Source organism: Oncorhynchus nerka, linkage group LG12, assembly GCF_034236695.1.
Source record: "Oncorhynchus nerka isolate Pitt River linkage group LG12, Oner_Uvic_2.0, whole genome shotgun sequence".
NCBI lineage: Eukaryota > Metazoa > Chordata > Actinopteri > Salmoniformes > Salmonidae > Oncorhynchus > Oncorhynchus nerka.
The window spans coordinates 36,215,174-36,233,605 of NC_088407.1; the positions used below are offsets into that span (position 1 = coordinate 36,215,174).

Sequence of the window (18,432 nt, forward strand, 5' to 3'; positions counted from 1 at the left end):
AAAACGTTAGCATTTGGAAACGGAACCAGCCACTGCCAGGGAAACTAAACCCAAAGCTTGGATTGCTGTCACACATTGTACATAGACTGCTTACCGTGTAAAGAAATCAATGTGTCATTTTGTAATTTGGGTGAACTACCCCTTTAAAAGCCACAATGTCTATAACCTGCCATGGGATTGAATCGCGGCCAAAGTCCCACTAGATGGCAAGCTAGAGCTAGTCATAGTCACCACGAGATGAGGGAGAGGAGGACAAGTTAAGCGTCTAATCCATTTTGAAAGCCTACCTTTGTATAAACACCTTCAAAACTGAAATGGGACAAGAGATACGTCAGTGAGAAAATGTGAACCCACATTGCGGGAGGGGAGATTGGGGGGGGGTGTGGGCAGAGGGAGTAGGGGAGAAACAGCAACATTGTTTGTTTTGCACCTTAGACTTTTCTACTCCATTGTACTTCTTTTGACAGTTGCCAACTCGGTGACGAACGGCTGTAAATAAAAGCAATAAACTTCTTTCCAAATGTCCTCTTTTCTTATTTATTGGTGTTGGGTTAGATGTGTAGTCAGACCAAATGAATCTTAAAACCTTCATGAAAATGTTATTCCGTATATTCTCAAAGAGCAAAGCATTGAAAGAAATTACCCAAGATACAGTATATGAGAAAACAGTTGTTCAAAACATGATCTAGCAATATTACCTGCTAGCAGGTGAAACCATACCATACACATCAATGCAGGAATAAACCCAAGAATCTGAGAAATCATAGTGATGGTTGCATTAGATCCGAATTCTCTGTCACTTGTTTTAGATATGTAAAATGTTAGAACTAGATCTGCGAACTCTTTCTCTCCTGCTGATTGGCTCGTTTGTTCGGATTCATCTGGATGGGTCTGAAGCAATGGGGGATGACAGGGGGCAATGGCTCTGAGGTTAAACTCTTGACCTTTAGTGTACATTTCTGAAATTTTCCGAAACTGCTGATGCGCTCCAGAGCGGTGCAGCAGTCTATCTCCGTGCAAGAGGTGTCACTACAGTCTCTGGTTCAAATCCAGGCTGAATCACATCACGATTGGGAGTCCCATGGGGTGGTGCACAATTGGCCCAGCATCGCCGGTGCAGGCCGTCATTGTACCTAAGAATTTGTTCTTAACTGACTTGCCTCGTTAAATAAATACAATGAGAAGTAAAGGAGTCTGGTGTAAAGTTCTTACCCAGAAGTTCTCTCCCCAGTAAGCACAGGGTTGTCGGTTCAAGCTTTTAACCCCCATCAGTTGTCACATTCCACCAACTGCCATGACATCCAACTGCAATACCTTGGTTCTAACCCACAACCCTGTGCCACCAACTCCTTCATACTTGAAATGCTTGTCTTCATGTGCTCCACATCGACAGGTCTGCAAAGGCTCATTGAAGAGATGTGGCTCAAACCCATTAGCCATTAACCCATCCACTCTGCTCGTTGTTGGTGACGTGTTTGCCATTCACTTGATGAAACCCCTTCAGTAAAGTTTGATTTGAGCATTCCAATCGATCTGTTGCAATGTGCAAGATATTGGGAACAGCAGGATTGTTAGTCTAATTTCCATGTGTGTCATTTAAGTGCATATTTACTGCAAGTTGGATAGGTTTCAAACAGAATTTCTCAAACCCCCAGCCATTCCATGTACTTGCTCTATTCCAGAGCTGGCACGGCTGAGTCAACTGATCGTCCAGCCTTTGAAGAAGTCAAATCTTTATGGAACCGATCAAATTACATTTACATTACATTACATTTAAGTCATTTAGCAGACGCTCTTATCCAGAGCGACTTACAATTACGACAACAAACACGTACAGTTAGGGGAGTGATTTATTCCAGAATGCAGGTTAAGTGCGATACACTTTCTGTTGAGGACTTCAACACATTTTTAATTGACCAAAAATCAAACAAACCCAAAAATATTAATACAACTGCGGTCAATCACACATAGTCTGTCAACAACAGTGAATCTCCTTCAGAAATATGTTGGATTCTCTTGATCCCCACGGAGGGGGGGGGGGAATAATAACAGACGTCACTAGAAAACTAAGAACAAGCCAATTATGAGCATATATATATGTACAAAAGATGAAGAACAGAGAATCAAATCGAATAGTCCAGTGCGGTGTACCGTCTGTTCGTATCAGATAGGCCTACATTATCATGAATGTAACTGACTCACTGGGAAGCTTGAGATTGACTCTCAGCATTTGTCACTAAGACGTGTACTCTGCCTCAATCGAGACAACCCCATCATATGGCCCCAATATGTGAAGTACACTTCTCCCTGGACTGCACTCCCTCAAGACTACATCGTTGGTGTAAATGAAATGTCTTGGGAAATGTGCAATGGGAAGGAAAGCTACTGACTAAGATTTACTTCACGTTTTTACAGGAATTAAACAAAATGTATCCCAAATGCAATAGCACGAGTGCAGAAGTGAAGGGTGTAGATTTGATCGTGAGAGATCCTTTCCAGTTAAACAATGGATACAACAAAAAGTAGCCTACCTATAAAAGTCTGATACTTCGCTATACACAGAAATAATGCTGATAAACGAGAAGCAAGCAATGGGTAATGAGAAAGCTCCCTGTGTCATTTTACTGTGATGGGGGATTCAGTGAAGGGGGCATCCAAAAAGACGTGTGTGTTTTCATATTAGTGTAAAATACCTACACTCAAGTGACTATATACAGTGGGAGGTTTTTCATATAAACATCTATGTACACAAACCAAATTATATAGGAGACCTACCACCATACCACTGCTAACTCTGCCTAATATAGGCTCATATAACGACAGCCACACCGTTATCTCCATGACGACGACCTTAGTCTCTGGGGAAATGAACTCACGTTGACCTCTGACCCGGGGGTTAACTTGGTGGCGCGGTCAAATTGTTATTAGTAAATAAATAAGTAGAGGAAATGCAAAGGAAATGTCATAGAGCAGAGGAGTCTGCGTCTTTTTAGGCACGGTGGGACAAACGATTACTTTTTCTTTTAACCAGGGACGTGACATGCTGTAGCTTTGCTAAAATATCAAACACCATACAAAGTGTCACTCCTTTAACCTCACCTAGTAATCAAGTACCATAAAACATCAAAATGACATTTCATTATTATAGAGCATTGTTATACATTGCTGTATGACAAATGGAGACCGTTTCAACAAGGACTGTATGTAAATAATGGTGAATGAATGAGGATTTTCCCACATGCTTCATGTTAGCTCGACTCTGAAATACCTGTATCTGGGATTTATAAACAGTGCAACACCACCCCTTAGTGCCTATTTGTGTAATTGCATTATTTTCATGAACGCAACATTGCCTCAGTTCAGACCAATGATTTATATATACACTAGATGACTGATTCTGGGGCGCTGTGTTGACGCCACTGTGCCTCCATCTTGGCACTCCCCCACCAGTGTAAAAAAATGTTTTGGAAGCTATAGAAATGCATTTATTAATGTCTACATTTGTTTTTGTCAGACGTATTTTATTCCAGACACATTAAAGCATACTTTTAAATTATATTATGTGAGCTAAACATTCAAATATATATAAATATATAAACATTTCCCTTAAAGTATATATATTTTTGTGTTACTAAATTTTACTCTCCCCTCTACAACAACAAAAAAATACTTAAATACATGTAATTTTGGCCTTGAAACATTTAATTGAGATACTGTAGAATTCCATTAATTCCTATGGAAGACTGCTCCTACTGGGGAGTGCCAATATGGCCGACCGGTGGCTTCAAAGCCTCTCAATGGCCAATACATTGCATCAGCAATCCAGGGTTTATGTACATTATTGGTTCAGACTGCTCCCTTTCCACACCCTATCCTTCATATAACAACCCTGCAGATTTAAAGGGGGCATTTCATCTAATTCTTTCCTGAGAAAGAGTATTATTGCATTTAAGTGAGAGAGAGAAACAGAGATGGCGTCAATTGTAAATTATGGGATTGTTTAAAAAAATACAAATAATATTCTCCTAAAAACCTTCTCTTCATTTTGTAGGATCCCCCAGAGTTGTAAACAAAGCTATTAATAACATTTACCTCTCTTTTCTCCACTACTAAACCACAGTACCCAAACTGTGTGTGAGAATGATGTACTTTTCACAGCTATGGCCTGGTCATTGCATGGCTCTGTTTTGGTCATATTGTGTACCCCGCTATCCTTCTTCTACTAGTGTACTATGATATCTGGGAACTACCTAGTGTGTGAAAACAGTCAGTGAAAAGATGAGTCTTACAGTACAGAGCGTTTTAAATAGCAGGCCAGTGGGTGGGGCTTCCTCTCTGTGATGTCACCGGAACTGTCCATCCTCACTGGGTGGCGTCCAATCAGTCTCTGCGGGGTTTAACCAATGAGAACACACCGAGCAAACACGACACAGGGTGCAACGGACACTGGGTGCAAAGAACACTGGGTAAAAAGCAGAGTTAGCCCACACCCCTGATGTTACAGTAACGCAGTGGAGGGGGGGATAGAGGGATTGAGGGAGAAGCAGAATGGAGGATACAGTAAGTGTCCCTCTGGTCCAGTGGCAAGAGCGAGAGCCGTAACAAGGGAGCGAGGGGCCATGGAGAAAAAGGAGAGAGGAGAGAGAGAGAGAGAGTACTGCTAGACTGTAGTACTATGGTGGTTTCTCTTCCTCTGTAAGGGGAGTGGTGGATTGGTTGGTCAGACAGAGAGACAGAGAAGGAAGGCAGAGTAGAGTTCCCTGTGCTCGTTAGCATGGCTAGCTCTTTAGCATGGCTAGCTGGTTAGTGTGTCCTTGTTCAGCCATCAGCTGGTCAGGTAGCTGTGCAGCTCTCTGGAGTTGATGCTCAGCACCACACCCGAGTGGTTACCTAGCAACAAGGAGAGAGAATAAGTGGGTGAGACTAGTGCTGAGGGTCAGTTGGTTTTAAACTGGAAAATCCCACATGCTTCTTTATCTTGCAACATTAAAGCACAATATCCTTGATCATCTCAAGGGTCATCTTTTAGCCAAACTCTAACTTTTAAAATGTAACTATTTTATTAATATAAGAATTACAATGCTTAAATTAACCTTTAATTCACAATATTGTTCTGGAGTTAGTAGCATTAGATTAAAGAAAATACTTTTGCAAATAACTAATACCTTGCGTTAGCTGCATGGGCTTGTGAGTAGTAGCAGGCTTTTCTGTTAGTAGTAGTAGGGATTAGTCCTTATAAGGGAACGGAAGGCGGGGCTACCTCCTGCGTTACCTAGAGTCTGCGAGTCCAGATCGTCGTCGATAAACTCCTCCCCCTGGATGATGTGCTGCGTGTCCTCGCTGTGATTGACAGGGCTGGTCATCTCCTGCTCCTTCTCGTTGTGCATCTGGGCATACACATTTCGGCCAGGCAGCTTTCTGAAAAATAGTGGAGGATAGGCATCCTCAGTCCTAAGCCAAGGACTGTGGGATTTGTAGTTTTGATGAGAGGTTGTGGTTGTAGTTCATGTTAATGAGTGACAGATTGAGGACTTTGTGCATCGGATGCAAAGGAAGTGCTATTGGTGGGACTCGTGAAAAGACAAATCATGCACAACATATTCATTCATCTACATTCTAAATTCATCAAGTACATGCATTTATGTATTCTAGTACATCTATACTGAATCAATAATGTATTCACCTACTGTATCTTCATACATGCAGTTATGTTTTCATCTGTGGTCATGCAATGCTTCAGAGGATGACTGATTCTGATGGTTGAAGCATGGTTAATGCAACACCATAATTGGGGGTTTGATTCCCACATGGGCAACATGCAGTATATTAACTATTTCACGATAAAAGCGTATACCAAAGGACATTATTGTTTTAGCTTCGGGAATTTTTCCTGACCACATGCTCTTGGCCAGGGATCATGAACTGATGAAACTAGATTCAGCCGGGGGCCGACTTTTTTCTTGAGTGGATGGTCAGGGGGGCGGGAACATAATTACAAATAATTGGTCAACTGCAAAATCTTAACTATGTGTGTCTAGTGCCCAGTGAATATCTGATATATGTGAGTCTATCATACCCACCTCTTGAACTTGTAGAGGATGAAGGATCCAGTAGCGATGACGCTGATGAGGAAGATGACAGCCAGAGCCCAGACACCTGGACCTGCCACTCCACCCTGAGAACCTGCAGGGGGAACAATACACACACACACACACACACACACACACACACACACACACACACACACACACACACACACACACACACACACACACACATTATGATATGGCACATACACACCCTGCACACAAGGATAGACAACACACATCAGATGGGAAATGAACAGTACACAGATACACAGGGTAGGTAACACACACACAGTCTGCCTACACACACCTGCTATGGATGTGGCCAACTAAGACACTGAAACAAGAGTATAGCTGGCATGTCACAATAAACCCAACAGAATACATACACATCTCACTGCAAACAGTCCATTCCACTCTGCTTTGATAAACACCACACACAGTGTTTAACACACACACACACACATACCACACCTCAAGGTTTAGCACAGTCTGGAAAAGAGATCTGCACGCAACTGTGCAAGAAAATATAGAGTAAGTTTAAAAGCAAATGGAATAGATTAGACCTCATTCGAACATATTGTTTACCTATGGTAGATATTACGAAAATACACAATATATACAAAAGTATGTGGACACCCTTTCAAATTAGTGGATTCGGGTATTTCAGCCACACCTGTTGCTGACAGGTGTATAAAAGCCATGCAACCTCCATATACAAACATTGGCAGTAGAATGGCCTTACTGAAGAGCTCAGTGACTTTCAACATGACACCGTCATAGGATGCCACCTTTCCAATAAGTCAGTTCGTCAAATTTCTGCCCTGCTTTATGAAATGGGTTTCCATGGCCGAGCAGCCATTGGACTTTGGAGCAGTGGCAACGCGTTCTCTGGAATGATGAATCACGCTTTACCATCTGGCAGTCCGACGGACGAATCTGGGTTTGGCGGATGCCAGGAGAATGCTACCTGCCCGAATGCATAGTGCCAACTGTAAAGTTTGGTGGAGGAGGAATAATGGTTAGGGGCTGTTTTCATGGTTTAGACAAGGCCCCTTACTTCCAGTAAAGGGAAATCTTAACGCTACAGCATACAATGACATTCTAGATGATTCTGTGCTTCCAACTTTGTGGCAACAGTTTGGGGAAGGCCTTTTCCTTGTTTCAGCATGACAATACCCCCATTCACAAAATGAGGTCCATACAGAAATGGTTTGTCGAGATCGGTGTGGAACATCTTGACTGGCCTGCACAGAGCCCTGATCTCAACCCTATCGAACACCTTTGGGATGAATTTGAACGCCAACTTCGAGCCAAGCCTAATCGCTCAACATCAGTGCCCGACCTCACTAATGCTTTTGTGGCTGAATGGAAGCAAGTCCACACAGCAATGTTCCAAAGTCCAAAAATATAAATGCAACATGTAACATGTCTGGTGAGTATGCAGGCCGTGGAATAATTAACTTCGTAGGGTATAGGGGGCAGCATTTTCACTTTTGGATAAATGGCGTGCCCAATTTCAACTTCCTGCTACTCATGCCAGGAATATAAAGATATGCATAGTATTAGTATATTTGGATATAAAACATTCTGAAGTTTCTGGAACTGTTTGAATCATGTCTGTGAGTATAACAGAACTTATGTAGCAGGCAAAACCCCGAGGACTAACCATTCAGATTATTTTTTATTTTTTTAGGTCTCTGTCCATTAAGTTCTCATTGGCAAACGATATTTCTTTGCTTTCAGTTCCTACCGCTTCCACTGGATGTCACCAGTCTTTGGAATTTGGTTGAGGTTATTCCATTGTGCAATGAAGAAGTCTGGGCATCTAGGAACTGCGTAACACTGTTGAGAGTTGCGCAAGACTTGAAAAGTAGCTTGGTTTGTTGTGTTCCTGTATTGAACACAGATAGACCCGTCTTCAATTTGATTGATTATTAATGTTTAAAAATACCCAAAGTTGTATTACAAAAGTAGTTTGAAATATTTTGGCAAAGTTTATAGGCAACTTTTGAAATATTTTGTAGTGACGTTGCGTATTTTGGAAGCAGTTTTTTTCTGGATCAAACGGGCCAAATCAATTGACATTTTGGATATATGGACGGAATTAATCGAACAAAACGACCAATTGTGATGTTTATAGGACATATTGGAGTGCCAACAAAAGAAGCTCATCAAAGGTAAGGCATGTTTTATATTTTATTTCTGCATTTTTCTGTAGCGCCTGCAGGGTTGAAATATGCTACCCTCTTTGTTTACTGTTGTGCTACCATCAGATAATAGCTTACAAGGAGTTACTGCAAAGCCTTATGGAGGGACTCCATACCCCGGCAGAACGCCATGACCATGCATTCAATATACACTGCAGATTCCCTACTAGGCAGCAAGCCATAAAAGTAATTCCCCAGACTCTCAGCAACCCCGCCAGCAGCAACGCTTCTTCCCAGCCTACCCCGGTGTCCTGAGAACCTCGCTTACCTCCTCCGGAGTGCTACATTGGAGATTCTGGAACCTGCCGGGCTTTTCTTGCCCAGTGCTCCCTCATATTCGAGCTGCAGCCTTCTTCTTTCCCCTCGACCACTCCAAGATAGCATACCTTCTGATGTCCAAGAGGGCACTTGACTTGCCTGGGCTACGGCAGTGTGGGAGTCCACCGTTTGCCTCAGTCTTGAGGAGTTTGTGACAGAGGGACGAAAAGTGTTTGATTCTCCGTTGTCCGGGAGAGAGCCTGCTCGTAAGCTGCTCCAACTACGTCAAGACTCCCGTAGTGTGGTAGACTATGCGGTGGATTTTCACACGTTGGTAGTTGAGAGTGCCTGGAACCTGGAAATCCTTTTCGACATATTGCTTCACGTATTATCGGAGGAGGTTAGAGCAAGTTCGCAGCCCGGGAGCGTCCCATGGACCTCGACTCCCTCATCGCCTTGACATTACGGATCGATGGGCGGCTACGGGAATGTAGGAGGGAGAGGAGATTTGTTCCCGGTCACACTCGCTCATCCACTGCTCCCACCTCGCCTCCGCGGAATCCCGGAAGTTCCCGACGTCCACCTTACCGAGAGAATCCGAGGTCACCCGAGTGCCCGTATCACTGAGGGCGGTTGACTCACCTCCTCCAGAGACCAAGCTACTGGGAAGGGCTAGATTGTCTCCGGATGAACATTTATTCAGGTTGAGCACCAGGATCTGTATGTATTGAGGGACTACAGGACATTATATTTCCACCTGTCCATTAAAAAGACCAGGCTCACCAGTAGGTAGCGTCTGGTGAGCCATACAGGGATTTTCCAATCTCCCCTTACTCCTACCCCTTTCCATGCCACTCTGTTGTGGGTTGACCATGTCAAATCTTTCCGGGTGCTCATTGACTCTAGGGCTGATGAGAGCTTTATTGAAGCTATCTTGGTGTCGGAGCTGGGAATCTCCACTCAACCCCTCTCCATTCCCATGGACATCAGAGTGCTGGATGGGCTCTCTATTGGTAATATGGTTCCTATCAACCTACAAGTATCAGGAAATCACAGTAAGTGTATGTAGTTCCTGCTCATAGAATCCCCCCATGTACCTGTGGTTTTGGGGTATTCATGGCTCCAGATGCACCATCCCATGACTGACTGGGCTGCTGGTTCTATCGTGGATTGGACCCCGTTCTGCCATGTAAAGTGTAATAAGTCAGCACAGCCTGCCCCAGGACATCTTCCTGCAGGCTTGGGAGAAGCCTCAGATCTAACCGCCATTCTCGCGGAGTACCTGGACCTCCAAGAGGTCTTCAACAAGGCCAGCAATACGTCTCTCCCTTCGCATCGACCCTGCGACTGCGCCATTGACCATCTCCCGGGCACTACACCACCTCGGGAGTGGCTTACTCCCTGTCGTGTCCGGAAACCAAGGCTATGGAGGAGTATATTGAGAACTCTCTCGCTGCAGGGAATGTTCGTCCATCTGCCTCTCCCGCCAGCGCAGGGTTCTTTTTTGTGGAGAAGGACCAAACCCTGCGCCTGTGTATCGACTACCGGTTAAAAAAACGTTACCCTCTACCACTCATCTCCTCTGCTTTTGATCCTCTTAAGGGAGTGACCATCTTCTCTAAGTTGGACTTTCGGAATGCTTACCATCTGGATACGGGAAGGAGACGAGTGAAAGACAACCTTTAACACGGCTCGCGTGCACTATGAGTACTTGGTTATGCCATTCAGACTGACCAACGCTCCTGCTGTGTTCCAGACCCTGGTCAACATGCTGAACCGGTTCGTGTTTATCTACCTCGACGTCATCCTTGTCTTTTCTCATTTGGCTCAAGAGCACGTCGTCCACGTCCAACAGGTCCTTCAGCGAGAACCAGCTTTCGTTAACGCAGAGAAGTGTGAATTCCATCGCACAACCATCTCCTTGCTAGGATATGTCATCGCTGCAGGAAATATACAGATGGATTAGACAAGGTGAGAGCGGTGGTGGATTGTCCTCAACCCACATTCAGAGTGCAGCTGCAACAATTCCTGAGTTTTGCGAACTTCTACAACCGCTTAATCCGGGGTTACAGCACCCTGGCTTCCCTCCTCGCAGCACTCACCTCTCCCAAGGTTCCATTCACATGGTCTTCAGCAGCTGACTGGGAATTCTCTGACCTCAAACATCAATTCACGACAGCCCCCATCTTAATCCATTCGGAACCGTCCCGTCGATGCCTCGGATGTTGGAGTGGCGGCCGTCCTGACCCAGCGTTCTGCACCCCTGCGCTTTTCTCTCTCATCATCTTACCCATGTTGAGAGGAACTATGATGTGGGAAATCGAGAACTCCTCGCCGTCAAGATGGCGTTGGAGGAGTGGAGGCACTGATTGGAGGGATAGCGGAACACCCATTCTTAGTGTGGACTGACCATAAGTTGGTGGGCTGACCATAAGAACCTGGAATATCTTCTCACCGCCAAGCGCCTCAACTCTAGGCAGGCTTCTTGGGGCCCTGTCATTCACCCGTTTAAATTTCACTCCTACCGCCCGGGGTCCAAGAATGTGGAGCCTGACACTCTCACATTTGTATAGCCCCCGCTGCTACTCAGTCTGACCCTGAGACCAGGGTCCCTACCTCCTGCCTAGCGTCTGCACTCGTCAAGGGCTATAGAGAGCCTGGTCCTTAAGGCACAGTGTTCCCAACTGTACGGCTAACTGGAAGTTTGTCCCAAACTCTGCCCGTTCCCCGGTCCTGGAATTGGCACATTCCCCGAGACTGACCTGCCATCCAGATTCCAGTCGGACCCTGGCTTTCATCCAACAACACTTTTGTTGGCCTTCCATGGTTCCTGAAGTTTCCTCATCCGTCACCACCTGCTCTGTGTGTGCACAAAATAACACTCCGCGGCAAGCTCCGGCTGGCCTTCTTCAACAACCACTCCCTGTCCCTCACCGGCCCTGGTCCCATATATCCGTGGACTTTGTTACTGGTCTTCCTCTGTCAGATAGCAACACAGCCTATCCACCACTGTCTGGATCGTGTTCTAAAGATGCCCATTTCATTCCCCTTCCTAAGTTACCCTCAGCCAAGGAGACGGCTCAGATCATGGTGCAGCACCTCTTCCGGATCCATGGACTTCGGTTGACATGGTCTCCGATTGTGGTCCTCAGTTCTCGTCCGCTGGAAGGCATTCTTCACCCTCATTGGGCAGTCAGACAGCCTGTCTTCTGGTTTTCACCCCCAATCTAAGTGCCAATCGGAGCGAGCCAATCAGGACCCGGAGACGGCTCTTTGTTGCCTCGTCTCCGCCATCCCCACCACCTGGAGCCAGCAACTCATGTGGGTGGAATACGCCTGTAACACCCTTCCCAGCTCGGCCACTGGTCTCTCGCCTTTCAAGTGTTCCTTGGAATATCAGCCCCCACGCTTCCCTGAGCAAGAGGACGAAGTCAGCATACCCTCTGCCCAGATGTTCGTCCGCCGCTGTCTCCGTACCTAGAAAAAAGCCCGGGCCGCTCTTCTGAAGACCACATCCAGGTATCGGCAACAGGCGGATTGGCGCTGGACCCCTGCTCCCCGCTAACGGCTCAGGCAGAAGGCATGGCTTTCCACTCAGGACCTGCCCCTCCAGGTGGAGTCCCGTAAACTTTCCCCCCATTTCATCGGCCCTTTCCCCATCTCTAAAATCCTTAGCCCCTCTGCTGTTTGTCTTCTGTTGCCCCGCAACCTCCGTATACAAATAAAATAGTATTTGTCACATGCTCCGAATACAACAGGTGTAGACCTTACCGTGAAATACTTACTTACAATCCCATAACCAAAAATGCAGTTCAAGAAAGAGTTAAGAAAATATTTACTAAATAAACTGAAGACAAAATAGTAAAATAAAAAAGTAACGCAATATACAGGGTGTACCAGTACCGAGTAAATGTGCGGAAGTACAGGTTAGTCAAGTTATTTTGTACATGTAGGTAGGGGTAAAGTGACACTGCATAGATAATAAACAGCGAGTAGCAGCAGTGTAAAAACAAAGGGAGGGGGGTGTGTCAATGTAAATAGTCTGGGTGGCCATCTGATTAATTGTTAAGCACTTATGGCTTGGGGGTAGAAGCTATTAAGGAGCCTTTTGGTCCTAGATATGGCGCTCCGGTACTGCTTGCCTTGCGGTAGCAGAGAGAACAGTCTATGACTTGGGACTTGGGTGACTGGAGCCTTCCTCTGACACCACATGGTATATAGGTACTGGATGGTAGGAAGCTTGGCCCCAGTGATGTACTGGGCCATAAGCACTACCCTCTGTAGCGCCTTACGGTCAGATGTTGAGCAGTTGTGAACCTCCACACCCCCTCTAACCGGCCGACAATTGCGAAAATGGTTTTCAGTACGGTCCTTTACCACTTCTACCGTGAGACCGGAGTCCGAGCCAGCAACCTGTACACAGCATCCAGAAGCTATCAACTGCCTTTTCGCTCATGCTTTTTCTCTCAAGAGTGTGACATAGGTCCATGTGCAGTGAGCATGGAGAGAGAGAGATCCAGTCCAAACTTCTCTCATGCTGCTGGTGTACTGGTAGGAAAATGGACAAAGACAAAATGGATTGTAAGGTGAGAGACATTATCAAGGGTCATTCACGTAATTCATTTAGGCTTATCCAAAATTGTTTATTTGGGGTATTAGGTTGATTGTGGAGGTCTGCACACTGCGACATTTATTGTAATTTAGACCAAGAATGCATTGAGATACCAATCTGTCATTACATCAAATGATGAGAAAAGTTCATGCTAGAAAAATAATGTCAATGTAAAAGTACATTCTGCGAGTGTCGGTGTGTGCTAAGTTGAGGGTCTTAAATTAAAGTGATCGAATCAACGTGAAGCACTAAGGACTGCATTTCTACATTTGGGTTAAAATGTGAGGAGAGCCACAAGATTGTAGCTTGGGCTAACCATGCCTCAATCTCATTCTTAGCAAGGTTGGTGTGAAACTGTTATAACATGTGTTCTCTTTCCTGTGAAATGTTATTAAAATGCTGGAAGGCAATCTGTGCCTCTCTGGCTGACAAGATTTCAGCAGCTATCATGTTTTCTGCTCCTCCAGAAGATGGTAAAACTAATGAGCTCCTCCTCCTCCTCTCTAATGAGCTCCTCCTCTCTAATGAGCTCCTCCTCTCTAATGAGCTCCTCCTCCTCCTCTCTAATGAGCTCCTCCTCTCTAATGAGCTCCTCCTCCTCCTCTCTAATGAGCTCCTCTGCTCCCATTTCCCCCTGTAGATACAGAGGATCAGTACTGATTGAAGGTTGTTTTCTTTTAACAAGTTGAGGGTAAGGCCATCTATACCCTTAACCTGTTAACATCATGTGAAACAATGAGCTGATGAGCAAGCACCAACCTTTTGAAGGTCTTAACAGAATGTCTAAACAACTGGGTTTTATATGTTGACTAGGTTGATGTCCCAGGGACAGTTAGTTAAAAACATTTGTCAATGCAACCCGATTGTGGTAAGACATATTGAAACAATGGTTAACATTGAGAGATTTATTCACCTATGAATCTACAGATCTCTTGGTATGTGTGTATTTTTGATACTAACTTCCATTAATAAAGTATAACCTTTATTATGATTATAGTATTACCATGCTAAGTGGATTGTACAACCCAGAATGAAGGGTTTGAAATGAGGAAGTGTCTGTTTTTTCCTCTCCCTGTGTTGATTTAATAGATTTAAACTTTAATAGTATAGAATATTTTGATATAAAAGCTCAAATCTAAATGCTTACATTAAAATGGAATGATCATTATCACACAAGTGATAAGAGGATGGATGTAATGGAATTGAAATTTTTGTGATTTTCTTATAACTAATTTCTATGTTCTACTCATGTGCTGTTCTATAAACCAATTTCTGTATTCATGCAAGTGGCTGACAGTACAAATCAGTAGCTGCCATTTGGCAGTATGCCCAGACCTTGTTTTAAGAACGAACTAAAGATATCTCAGTTTCAAGGTCTCAGCTTGGAGCGAAGAAGCCTCGTGAGCTATTGGTCTGTCACATGTTATGAGCCACTATTGGTCAGTCACATGAATGAAACAAAACTGTAATGATTAATGAAAATATATGTAAATACAGTGGGGCAAAAAAGTATTTAGTCAGCCACCAATTGTGCAAGTTCTCCCACTTAAAAAGATGAGAGAGGCCTGTAATTTTCATCATAGGTACACTTCAACTATGACAGACAAAATGAGGGAAAAAAATCCAGAAAATCACATTGTAGGATTTTAAATTTATTTATTTGCAAATTATGGTGGAAAATAAGTATTTGGTCAATAGTCTTCACAAGGTTTTCACACACTGTTGCTGGTATTTTGGCCCATTCCTCCATGCAGATCTCCTCTAGAGCAGTGATGTTTTGGGGCTGTTGCTGGGCAACACAGACTTTCAACTCCCTCCAAAGATTTTCTATGGGTTAAGATCTGGAGACTGGCTAGGCCACTCCAGGACCTTGAAATGCTTCTTACGAAGCCACTCCTTCGTTTCCCGGGCGGTGTGTTTGGGATCATTGTCATGCTGAAAGACCCAGCCACGTTTCATCTTCAATGCCCTTGCTGATGGAAGGAGGTTTTCACTCAAAACCTCACGATACATGGCCCCATTCATTCTTTCCTTTACACGGATCAGTCGTCCTGGTCCCTTTGCAGAAAAACAGCCCCAAAGCATGATGTTTCCACCTCCATGCTTCACAGTAGGTATGGTGTTCTTTGGATGCAACTCAGCATTCTTTGTTCTCCAAACACGCCGAGTTGAGTTTTTATCAAAAAGTTATATTTTGGTTTCATCTGACCATATGACATTCTCCCAATCTTCTTCTGGATCATCCAAATGCTCTCTAGCAAACTTCAGACGGGCCTGGACATGTACTGGCTTAAGCAGGGGGACACATCTGGCACTGCAGGATTTGAGTCCCTGGCGGCGTAGTGTGTTACTGATGGTAGGCTTTGTTACTTTGGTCCCAGCTCTCTACAGGTCATTCACTAGATTCCTCCGTGTGGTTTTGGGATTTTTGCTCACCGTTCTTGTGATCATTTTGACCCCACAGGGTGAGATCTTGCCTGGAGCCCCAGATCGAGGGAGATTATCAGTGGTCTTGTATGTCTTCCATTTCCTAATAATTTCTCCCACAGTTGATTTCTTCAAACCAAGCTGCTTACCTATTGCAGATTCAGTCTTCTCAGCCTGGGGCAGGTCTACAATTTTGTTTCTGGTGTCCTTTGACAGCTCTTTGGTCTTGGCCATAGTGGAGTTTGGAGTGTGACTGTTTGAGGTTGTGGACAGGTGTCTTTTATACTGATAAGTTCAAACAGGTGCCATTAATACAGGTAACGAGTGGAGGACAGAGGAGCCTCTTAAAGAAGAAGTTACAGGTCTGTGAGAGCCAGAAATCTTGCTTGTTTGTAGGTGACCAAATACTTATTTTCCACCATAATTTGCAAATAAATAAATTACAATGTGATTTTATGGATTTTTTTTCTCATTTTGTCTGTCATAGTTGAAGTGTACCTATGATGGAAATTACAGGCCTCTCATCTTTTTAAGTGGGAGAACTTGCACAATTGGTGGCTGACTAAATACTTTTTTGCCCCACTGTATATGTAAATATAACTTGTCTGTGTATAGCCATATACAAAGACAACTGCTGGGACTGCCCAGACAGAGCTTCTGACAGACATTCACTATGGTGCATTAAGTTTGTTGGAACCTCTCCAGCGGGGGCCGACAAATAAACAATGATTAATTCAAGATTGACTTTGAGTGTCCATGTGTAAGAATTTCTGCCAGGATAACGCCTTGCTGACATCTGTTACGGAGAGCGTGATCACACAGTCGTCCGGAACAGCTGGTGTTCTCCGATCTCCCCTCATTATCTCTTGTATTTATACCTGCTTATTCTGTTTGTCTGTTGCCAGTTCGTCTCGTCAAGTCCTACCAGCGTATTCCCGTGTTTCCTGTGCTCTAGTTTGTTTTTCCTAGTCTTCCCATTTCTGACCTTTCTGCCCGTCCTGACCTTGATGCTTGACTCTTGGCCTGCCTTGACTTACTTTTTACCTGACCCTTGTTCTATAATGAACACTGAGACTCGTGCTATCCACCTCCTGTGTCTGCATCTGGGTCTTAGCCTGAGCCTTGATAACAATTGGTCTCAGGATCTCGTCACGGCATCTCTGTGCATTCAAAGTGCCATTGATAAAAATGCAATTATGTTCGTTGTGAGTAGCTTATGCCTGTCCATACCATAACCCCACCGCCATCATGGGGCGCTCTGTTCACAACGTTGACATCAGCAAACCGCTCGCCCATACGATGCCACACACGCGGTCTGAAGTTGTGAGGTTCGGTTGACGTACTGCCAAATTCTCTAAAATGACATTGGAGGCGGCTTATGAGATGAAATGTTCGGTGTGCAGGTGTCCACATACTTTTGGTCATGTAGTGTATCTAACAGTTTAGCAATTTAGTAGGTAAGAAATTATGGAAATAACACTGAAAGCAGAGCAGAGAGAAGGTAACAAAAACAGAAGCCCAATCAGATTTGAGGAGATCAAAAGGAAATAGACTCCTTTTGAGAAAGCAGGAAGGAAAGCTAATACAAGATTGTGTGGGGCGACTAACGCACCGATCTCCGTCGCTCTCAGGGACGAGTCATTAGCTACTAGTCCTTTGAAATAGATTGATTAAAAACTAAATTATCGATTCAAAGTCAACATTACATGAAATAATATTGGAGAACATAACTATTATAAAATCATATTTACAACATCACAAAGACATGATTACAGTAATGGGAAAGGTTACCTGCGTTAGGATCAGCTAAGGTCACCAACACCTGTAGACCTCCTCGTACGATGAAGCTAACGTTGTTCTCATTGAAGGCCTGCTTAATGGCAGGGATACGCTGTGGAAAAAATGTAAAACACAACCATTAAAATTCACACAATTCAATTTCTACCAATATGAATGAGTCCAACAATGCCAATGAGTTAGGTAGTGTGTCTGTTTGATAGTGTACCTTATCCACAAATACACTCCTCTTAGCAGGCTTGCTCTCTGGTGGGAGAATGTACAGCTCGGCTGTGGTGGGCAGGCCCGGCTTCACCATGGTTACCAGGGACTCCTGGGGGACACCTGTGATCTGGGGGTCAAAGGTCATGGTCAGAAACGTCATCTTCAACTTATCGGACATGTATCCCATGTTTCTACGACATGAGCATTTTTTTTTTTTGATTCAGGTAGTCCCTCCATCGCCAAATGTTTTCTCCCATTTCATAACTATACTAAACGTGCCTGTCATGTCTATATCAAATAGAATAATTTAACCAAAACATATTGAGGCCAATGCAGATGCTATCATTATGTATCCTAAGGAATAGACTGGTCCTGTTATGTTATAGCATCAGGTCATGTATGAGGTGAGTACAGTAGACCCACCTTGGCCAGAATCCTGGTGACCACCTGACCCACGTCCTCCCTCCACTCTGGAATGTTGGGGTTGAGGAGGTCCAGGTTACTGCTGAAGGCCAGAGGGATGACCTGGAAAAGGTCTGGGATTGGACAGAACACACAGGAAGTCGGCAGCCATTTTGGGTTACGGCATTCAAATGAACAAAAAAATATCGATTTTAATTATACCCTATCCATTTCTATCGTCAAGATGATTTAGAATAAGTCAACAGTTCCTCACAATCCTACATTCACTTCTTCTGCAGTATGTTTATTCTGTACCATCAGGTCTCAAGGGGTAAGATAATACAGTACTGTTCTGCTCAGTTAGCATTCTCTCATGAATAAATTAAACTCATCTAGATTTGTTAAGATGACATCATTATCCGTGACACAGTTACAC

General features: G+C 44.2%; 1 protein-coding gene across 5 annotated transcripts in view; it reads right to left on the minus strand.

The window, feature by feature from the left end:
• Nucleotides 1-1,832: 1,832 nt before the first annotated feature.
• The window catches only part of LOC115139084 (VPS10 domain-containing receptor SorCS2-like), a 347,718-nt gene continuing 331,118 nt past the window's right edge, over nt 1,833-18,432 (minus strand). The window contains exons 21-27 of one of the 5 annotated variants that reach the window (XM_065025556.1): nt 18,018-18,130; nt 17,599-17,721; nt 17,385-17,484; nt 17,206-17,247; nt 6,081-6,183; nt 5,261-5,418; nt 1,833-4,890 (exon numbers count right to left, since the gene is read on the minus strand). In XM_065025556.1, coding sequence (XP_064881628.1) covers nt 4,826-4,890; nt 5,261-5,418; nt 6,081-6,183; nt 17,206-17,247; nt 17,385-17,484; nt 17,599-17,721; nt 18,018-18,130 — 704 coding nt within the window. In that variant the 3' untranslated portion in view covers nt 1,833-4,825. Of the gene's footprint in view, nt 4,891-5,260; nt 5,464-6,080; nt 6,184-17,205; nt 17,248-17,384; nt 17,485-17,598; nt 17,722-18,017; nt 18,131-18,432 lie in introns of all 5 variants that reach the window. The other 4 variants (XM_065025554.1, XM_065025553.1, XM_065025557.1 and 1 more) reach the window with 4 other exon arrangements.